The sequence below is a fragment of the Mustela lutreola genome, chromosome 17 (genome assembly GCF_030435805.1).
Source record: "Mustela lutreola isolate mMusLut2 chromosome 17, mMusLut2.pri, whole genome shotgun sequence".
In the NCBI taxonomy this organism is placed as follows: domain Eukaryota; kingdom Metazoa; phylum Chordata; class Mammalia; order Carnivora; family Mustelidae; genus Mustela; species Mustela lutreola.
Window position 1 is genome coordinate 20,214,712 of NC_081306.1, and position 9,348 is coordinate 20,224,059.

General features: G+C 49.3%; 1 protein-coding gene across 2 annotated transcripts in view; it reads right to left on the reverse strand.

The window, feature by feature from the left end:
• The window catches only part of DNAJA3 (DnaJ heat shock protein family (Hsp40) member A3), a 30,772-nt gene extending 23,406 nt beyond the window's left edge, over positions 1–7,366 (reverse strand). The window contains exons 1-2 of one of the 2 annotated variants that reach the window (XM_059154256.1): positions 7,126–7,366; positions 3,529–3,662 (exon numbers count right to left, since the gene is read on the reverse strand). In XM_059154256.1, coding sequence (XP_059010239.1) covers positions 3,529–3,662; positions 7,126–7,336 — 345 coding nt within the window. In that variant the 5' untranslated portion in view covers positions 7,337–7,366. The remainder of the gene's footprint in view (positions 1–3,528; positions 3,663–7,125) is intronic. The other variant, XM_059154257.1, reaches the window with a different exon arrangement.
• Between the last annotated feature and the right edge of the window lie 1,982 nt (positions 7,367–9,348).

The following is a 9,348-nucleotide window of genomic DNA, read 5'->3' on the forward strand; positions in this document are numbered from 1 at the left end:
TCAAGAGCCTCAGCCACTCTAAAGCGAAGGTGCCCTTCTGGCTGCTCCGAGCCGTGCTGTGCGCACAGTAGGCGGTTCACCGTGCGGGCCGGGCCGCAGAGTCTGGCTTACCACAGCTCCCTCGAGTGAGGGACAGCGCGTGGATGCCAAAGCTCACTGGAGAAGCCCCGTGGCTCTGACACCCTGAGCCGCTGGCCACAGTCTGGGGGCCGGAAGCTAAGCACATGGCCTCAGGGTCAGAGTGCCCAGGGCCACTGTGTGCTAGCTCTGCGACCTTGGGCAGAATGTCACCGAGCACAGGATGCTCATCTGGAAAATGACAGTAACGGTACCTACTTCACAGGGCTGTGGTAGGGATAAAATGAGATAAATGTATTCTAAAATGAGCACAAGGCGTTATATAGGCAACTACCGAATCACTGAATGCTTTATCGAAAACTATGCTGGCTAACAGAACATAACAAAAAAATAAAAATGACAATAATAAATAAATCAATAATAAAAATAAAACAGGCACAAGGCATGGCACACAATAACATTCAACATCAGCTAATATTAGAACACAGAAGGGAGCAGAAGGACATGTGCAGGAGGTGGGGGCACCTAAGGAGTTCTGATCGAGATTGAAAATTTTCAATGATGAGCCAACGCTTACTGCTATCAGTACACCCCAAATCATCAGGATGACCGCTGCGAAACACAGCACTGAAGCGGACAACCTCAGAGCTCACACGTGAGGCACTGAGTCCACGGTGAAAGGAACAAGGGGAGGTGTCACACGTAAGAGCACATTCGTGCCGAGTAAAGACACAACAGTGTCACAGCTCAGAGTGCCAAATGAGGACCCAAAGGAGGTCAAATTCAAGAAAGTACTAGGACACATCACAGGGCTGTGTGACATCATGGGGTCATGCTGGAGACACAAGGACAACAAACAGCACGAAACAGTCTCATTTCAGACAAACATGATCATGTGAGATTCATACGGTTTCAAAGGGGGGCAGGGTACATTTTAACTTAGTTTTTAAACAGATTTTACAATTTAAAAAAAAAGGGGGGGTGTCAGGTCATGATCCAAGCCTAAGACACATGACAGGATTATTTTCTGTGATGGGGAACTTGCTTTCAGCCAAGGTAGAGTGTACCATGACTGACAGCCCTCATCAATGAAGAGTCTTCATTAAAGTAAGCCTGACTCTCTGCTTTTGGCTCACGGGTCACTTTAACCCTCTTTTACAAATCAGCCTGGCAAATAATGGATCCCACAGAGTCCTTTACACTAAGAATCAAAGAGCCCTCGATCTTCAAAGTAGCAAAGAAAGCAATATAAGTCACTAAGCCTGCAAAGAAAGAACTGGTCATGTGCTGCCCAACTCTGGTTTCCAGGAGGATGGAGGGTGCTGGCAGGTTGCCAGAAACACCCACCCACTCCCCAAAGTCAGGGAGACAGAACAAAGGCAGCAGCAGGAGAAGCTCCGCACTGCAGAGTACAGCTCCACTGGTGCCTCTGAACTCAGCCTGCTTCTGGAGACGCCGGTCCTCACACCAGCTCATGGAGGCTGGCCAGAGACTGGTGTGAACCCCAAAGCAGGGTCTCCGGGGACAGCCAATAGGTCATCGTGGGCCACAAAGCTGGTCCCAGAAGCCAAGGCAAGACACGGCAGTATGCTCATGAGATTAGTTTAAGGAAAAGAGAGATCTTTTGTGGTATTTTAGTCTCATGAACAACACGTATTGACTGATGGAGCCTTGGCGGTATGTCATAACCTCTCCAAGCCTGTCAGGAGGATAAAATGATGCAATAGACCCAAAGCTTTCATCAAGGTTTGACCCCAGAAATTTCCCTATGAAGGCTACTTTAAACATGTCCATCTTTAAACTGCATAGGTTTACCGGATCTTTTCACTTCCATACCTAAAAACTTGAATGGTTCCCTACTCTCTTTTTTTTATGAATATCAAAGATTTTATTATGTTTAAGTAATCTCTAAACCCAACATGGGGCTCAAACTCATGACCCCAAGATCAAGAGCTCACACTCCACCAGCTGAGCCAGCCAGGCGCCCTTCCCTGCTCTCTCTTAAGTTTCTAGGACGAATGGCCTCATGTTTCCTGCTAATTTGGCCCCAGCCTCCACCACTTTACTCCTCTCCCACTCTTAACTCAGGTACCCTGCCCTCCAGCTCAAGAGAAGAACAAGTTATTCACTATCCCAAACCAGGGTCTCTGCTTCCTAGGCCCATGCCTTTGCTCAGTCCGTTACAACTCAGGAACGGACAAAGAAACTGAATACACATCCAGCAAACAGCCAATAAGCACATGGGAAGGAGCTCAGTGTCCTGCCCCCCACTGAAAAGCAAATTAAAACCACAGTGACAACCCACTTCACACTCACTAGGGTGGCTGTACTCGAAAGGACAAACAAGAACAAGTGTCGCTATGGGTACAGAGAAGTCAGAACCCTCTGACGGTAGGAATGTAAAATAGTGCAGCCGTTTTGGAATAGTCCAGCAGTCCTCAAGAGGTTAACCATGGATTTGATCACGGTGACCCAGCAATTCCACTCCTAGGTGTATGAACATACTCACGAGGAATGAAAACATAGATCTACACAAAACCTACACATGGATGATCCCAGCAGCACTCCTGGTAAATAGCAAAAAAGGGAAAACAAACAAGGCACCTGGGTGGCTCAGTTGGCTATGCATTCAACTATTGGATCCATGAGATCAAGCCCCCCGTCTGGCTTCGTGCTCAGTGGGGAGTCTGCTTGAGATCCTCTCTCTCCCACTCCCTCTGCCCCGCCCTGCTGTGAGTGTACACATGCGTTCCCTCAAATAAATAGGTAAATCTTAAAAAAAAAAAAAAAAAAGGACTTAAAAAAAAAAGTCTTTGGTGGGGGCACCTGGGTGGCACAGCGGGTTAAGCCTCTGCCTTCAGCTCCGGTCATGATCTGAGGGTCCAGGGATCAAGACCAACATCAGGCTCTCTGCTGAGCAGGGAGCCTGCTTCCTTCCTCTTCCTCTGCCTGCCTCTCTGTCTACTTGTGATCTCTCTCTCTCTGTCAAATAAATAAATAAAATCTTTAAAAAAAAAAAAAATCTTTGGTTCTTCCTATCTTTCTTCTGAAGTTTTGTTTTGTTTTGTTTTGTTTTAAAGATTTTATTTATTTGACAGAGAGAAATCACAAGTAGACAGAGAGGCAGGCAGAGAGAGAGAGGGAAGCGGGCTCCCCGCTGAGCAGAGAACCCGATGCGAGACTCGGTCCCAGGACCCTGAGATCATGACCTGAGCCGAAGGCAGCGGCTTAACCCACTGAGCCACCCAGGCGCCCTCTTCTGAAGTATTAATGAGCAGGGCCCAATGTGCCTGAGGAACAGTCCAGCAACACCCACTGTTCTCATCTCATTCTACACTGTCAGCCGCATGGAACCCATATATATGGGCAGCTGTGGCTCACTCGTGAGCAGACTAGACCAACAGCATCCCTTCTATAGTCTTGTCCCTAAAATCTGGCTTCCATACAGACCTGGTAATAGGCTTTCTTGATCTCCTTCTGGCTGGCATTTCGGGGCACTCCTAATATCTGGTAATAATCCTCTTTGGCCAAAGGGGAGCTCGTGTGGAAGGAGGCAGTGCAAACAAAAGAGTAACTTCTTACTCCTAAAAAAGAAAAAAAGGAAAGAAAATCACTCTGGGAATGTGCTCAACAAAAGGAAATTGTGAGTATACCTGCCAGCCAGGTTATACCTGTAAAGGAACAGAGGTCACAGCTTTGGAGTCGGCTTTCCTCCAAGCCCTCTGGAGACCTAACTCACTGCACTTCAAAAATGGCCAAGGCCACTGGAGGCATTGAATATAAAACAAACACCACTAGACAGGGCTGATTCTGCTGAACCACAATACAATGAGGTGGTACCCCCACTACACCACCAAAGGAGCAGCACCCCAGACACAGACTGGACCTGCAGGACAATGAAAATGGGACCTAGTCCCACTCTTACACTACCCAAGCACCAGCACTGTACCAGGTACCTTCACATGTGTTGTCTCTCTTAATGCTTAACAATTCTCCACGTTCCTTCCCTCCACCACCCAACCTTGGGGATCTGCTTCCGGGGTGGCTCTCGGAGGGTGGTCTCTGGACCAGCAGCACCATCAGCTTGTTGGAAATGCCCATTTTCAGGCCCCACCCCAGACCTGAGTCAGAAACTCTGGAGTGCAGTAGCCTATGTTTAACAAGCCCTCCAGGTGATGATTCTGCCACATGCTAAATTTGAGAACCACTGTACTAAAGAAATAGTTCTTAGTGTTCAAAGTCACAGATCTAAGAGTATCTGATAAAAGTGCTGCCCTTCCCCTAAAAACAATACACCTATATAGACACACAGGATTAAAAGGCCCTGTGCCTGAACCTGATCACCCCAGAGCAGCTAATGGGTCAATGCCCAACGCAGGCAGCCATATGCCCTTTCATGCTTCTGGCATCAGGACCAAGAGAACAGTCACCAGCAGACACACTGTGCCCCCCCCCTTGACTGCACTCTGTGCATGTGGTTGACTAAGTTGGGTTGGTCTGTCACCAAGTGAAACAGGGGGAGCTCCCCACACCTTGAGCCCTGCCTAACCCCCAATGCATCCTGTGACAACCAAAGATAGAGTGCAGGGCTGTGGGTGAAAGGGAGCCTCGTTAAGGCATAAAAGTCATGACAGCTCCAGGTTTCCAAGTCAAACTTCTGCCTACAAAGAAGCTTCTAGATTCCCCATTCAATCATTCAGCAAATACTCACTGAGCATTTACTACTTGCCAGGCACTGGGTTCTGCACTGGGAATAGGCAGCAGACCATTCAAAGGAACTGCCATTCTGGAGCTTACAGATATTCAAGATCTTAACACTGTAGCAAGCACTGAGAATACAAGATGAAGAAAAAGGCCAAAGCCAGCACTCTCAAGGAGCTTACAGTCCTGCAGGTGAGTATGGAGGCAGTGTGCAAGGAGATATTAGTACACAAGGACATGCAGAGTCACATACAAAGAGTCACCTAATCAGGATTTCTCAATTGCACATTGTTGGTGATGGGATTGGATTCCTCCTGGTGGTGGGACTTTCCTATTGTTATGTACCCCCAATTCACCTGTTGAGGCCCTAATTCCCAGTGCCTCGGAATGTGACAGTTATTGGAAGTAGGGTCTTTAAAGACAACCCTCCTAAACACTGATCTTGGACTTCTAGCCTCTAGAACTGTGAGAATAAATGTGGTTCTTTGTCATGGCATCCCTGGCCAACTAAAATACCTATGTGTCAAAGGATGTTCAGCAGCACCCTAGTCAACTACTTTTAAGAAGCACACTCTAGGGGCGCCTGGGTGGCTCAGAGGGTTAAGCCTCTGTCTTCGGCTCTGGTCATGATCTCAGGGTCCTGGGATCGAGTCCCGCATCGGGCTCTCTGCTCAGCAGGGAGCCTGCTTCCTCCTCTCTCTCTGCCTGCCTCTCTACCTGCTTGTGATCTCTGTCTGTCAAATAAATAAATAAAATCTTTAAAAAAAAAAAAAAAAAAAAAAGCACACTCTACTCCCCCTCTACCCCTGGCCACACACTGGCAACTAAAAATGTCTCCACATATTGCCAAATGTTCTGCGGAGGGCAAAATGAACCCCAGTTGAGAACCACTGATGATCCAACTGAAAGAGTTCTGGAGAGGTTTTTTAAGGCAGACACTGTTAGGCTGTAGAAATTAACCAGGCTAAGGAAAGGTTTGAATCCACCCAAATTACACCTACAGTCCTGATGGTAATTCCACCAGCTTCCCCTTTACTGCTCTAAAGTGTCTCACTTGGCTGCTAAATCACGTATCACCTTTGGTTCACAGCAAAGTCCTTGTGCATTTAGTAACGTGTGATGTAACTAGATTTTACGCATGTAGAGGGGTGGTTAGAGATAATGAAGCTCCTGATGATTAATAAGGGCTAGGAATAACCGAACGGCCCTTGAGCTATGCTAAGGAGCCCAGATTTTATCATGCACACAACAGGGAACCGATCGGCTTTCCAGGAGAAAGCACTCTCAACAACAGCAACAAACTATGGAGGCCTGGGAGACCACTTAAAATTAATAGAAACACAAAACACACCCAGGGGTGTTGAGGCTATCCAGGAAGGGGGCAAGATCATCAGAATGGAGAATGACTAGGGAACCCGACCAAGAGCACAATTCAGACACATGGTTGGTTCAATGTTTCCTCCTTCCTTCTTTCACTATAATGGAAGTCATCCAACACAGAGCAGAATCATCAATGCTGAACACTGAGAGGCTCAATATATATTAATTCAGTATCACCTCCAGCAATTAAGAAAGCTGGCTTTAAATAAAGGTTCTGCCATCTTTCTGCTTTGTCACATTCTACAAGCTGCTGAACACCTAGGCTTAAGTTTATTTACACAATGGAATAGAAACAGTGTCTATCACATGGAAATGATCCACGCCTCCTACATGGAAAGTGCTCAATAAATGTTAGTTTGTATTTTTATCACAATCACCAGTTTAAGGACTTAGGAAAGACTGTTAAGTGTGCCCTTCAGCTAAAAACATGTGGTAGAAGGAGCATAAACTATTAAAGGACAGCTCTGGGTTTGGTACGACTCTTCTCATCTACCTTTGTGACCTCAGTTTCCCGTTCTTTAAAATGAGAATGACGACAGCCTTCCTGCAGGACTGTTACCATCATGCGAAAAGGGGCACAAAGTACCTAGCACCGTAACAGGTGCTCACCGAGTAACAATTATCTCCTCCAGTCCGGCCAGAAGGTGAAGGGAGGAGACGGGAACAGAAGAGGGTATCGCAGCAGCGGCGGGCCGGAAAGAGGCTTCTAGAAATGTTGACAGAGAAGTGAAGGTTGTGGGCCTACAGAAGGTTTCACTATTGCCGCCGGGGCTCCATGCAGCTCTCCCTGGTTCACCGCTTCTAAGAAGCCATTTGGGCCTCTCTGCCTCCCGCTTGTCAGTCTCTCCAAGCAATTCCTCATTCCGGTCAGAAACAACCTCCACCCCGCCACCCCCGTAGCCGGATCGAGTCACTCCATTACTGGCCTTAGCGATCCCACACTCGGGCTCTGGAACCTGCCCTCACCTTTGAAGCTGACACCGGGTCTCAATGTCAGCAGCGCCCCGGAGCCCCGCGCTCCAAAGGAAGGCGCGAAGGTAGTGACGTTCAGCTTGTGCCCCAGCGAAGCCCCCACCACACCCCCCCTAGGCGGCGGGACTCCTCTCCCCGCTGCAGCCGGCAGCCGCGGGGTCCCCACCGCCACCAGCAGCCAGCGTGTGGAGCACCGCGCCGCCATCTTCGCCGAGGGACACCGCGCCTGCGCCACCGGGCTCAAGGAGGCGTAGCGAGGACAGTGAGCGGCCGCAGAGACAGCACTTCCGGAGGCGGGGCCCGATGCGCGCGCACGCAAGGACGTATGCGTTGCGCACGTGCAGCAGCACTCCAATGCGCCTTTCTGGTAGCCAACGCCGAAATGAGATTTGCTCTGAAGAGTGCAACTAGGTATACTGGCCCTAAAGAACCTCATCATTCTGTGCTGTATGGCCAAGACTGTACCTTATCTGTGTAAAAACGTGGTTGAGAGCAGCCAGGTGTCAATTCCCAGTGTCCCGGTGAAGGGCGGGACTACAAATCCCGCCGTGCAGTGCGGCTGTCAGTCGCGCAGATCCCAGCATGCTGTGCGCGTCTTCCTCCTCCAAATCCGAAACTCAACATCTTGCCTGAGTGTTTGTTACTCACCTTGTGCGGGCGGGAGCGCGCGGGGCCTCTGCCCTACTCCCAAAGCCTGGCCTCAGGCTCACTTTCTCTCTGGCGGATTCCTCACTGGGCGGACTTGGACCACTCGGTTCTGTCCTAAGCGTGTTGGTTTCCTCCAAATCTGTAATGAACTTGCCAGTCGCGGAGAGAGAGCCGAGCCCCGCACAAACCAATGTAATAAACCTTGTGAGCATCTACTGTGTGTCACGCACGTTCTTCTAGACTACTGGGGGGTCCAACGATGAATGAACATGCCGTCCCTGCTCTGGGGGAGCACATGATGAATCGAGGAAGACAGGGTCCTTAGCAATTAACATAACACGATCAGTGCTCTTATAGATATAAACAATGTTAGAGGCGACGAGTTTTTGAAACAAATTGGAGGGCCTGGAGTGTTAGGGAAGGCATCTGAGAGGTAACATTCCAGCTGGACTTCGATGGCAAGTGCGTCAGGTAGGGGTGGAGGGGGAAAGTGTTCCAAGGAGAAGGAACTTCAAAAGCAGATGTCTTAGAGGTGTGAAAGGGGTTGGTCAGTAGGTTTAAGCCTTAAACTTGGGGTGTGTGACTGGAGATGAGGCTAGACAGGTAAACCTGGTCTAGTAAGCCTTACCAGGGAATTTCAACTTACACACACACCCCCAACTGCCACCTGCAAACAATAAGAAGGGAAACTGAGGGTTCCCTGGTGAGTTTTAAATGATGTATGCTCCTTGCCTCTTCTGCCCATTATACCCAAATTTTTGTGGATGTGGATGTTAATCTGGGTGATAGCCATAGCTTTCACTGATAAGATTCTCCACAGGTTCTGAGTTTCAAAGAAGTTTTAAAAACCAGTGGTCCCAGGGCACCAGGTGGCTCAGTGGGCTGAACCTCTGCCTTCAGCTCAGGTCATGATCTTAGGGTCCTGGGATTGAGCCCCGCATCGGACTGTCTGCCAGTGAGGAGCCTGCTTCCTCTTCTCCCTCTCTCTGCCTGCCTCTCTGCCTACTTGTGATCTCTCTCTCTGTCAAATAAATAAATTAAATCTTAAAAACAACAACAACACTGGCTTGGGGCGCCTGGGACAGTGCCCCAGTGCCCCTGCTCAGCGGGGAGTCTGCTTCTCCTTCTCCCTCTACTTCTCCCCACTCCTCGCTTGTGCTCTCTCACTCTCTCTCTCTCAAGTGAATCAGTAAAATCTTAAAAATAAAAACCACAGGGGCGCCTGGGTGGCTCAGTGGGTTAAGCCGCTGCCTTCGGCTCAGGTCATGATCTCGGGGTCCTGGGATCGAGTCCCGCGTCAGGCTCTCTGTTCAGCAGGGAGCCTGCTTCCTCCTCTCTCTCTCTCTGCCTGCCTCTCTGCCTACTTGTGATCTCTCTCTGTCAAATATATAAATAAAAAAATCTTTAAAAAAAAAATAAATAAAGGGGCGCCTGGGTGGCTCAGTGGGTTAAGCCGCTGCCTTCGGCTCAGGTCGTGATCCCGGGGTCCTGGGATCGAGCCCCGCATCGGGCTCTCTGCTCAGCAGGGAGCCTGCTTCCTCCTCTCTCTCTGCCTGCCTCTCTGCCTGC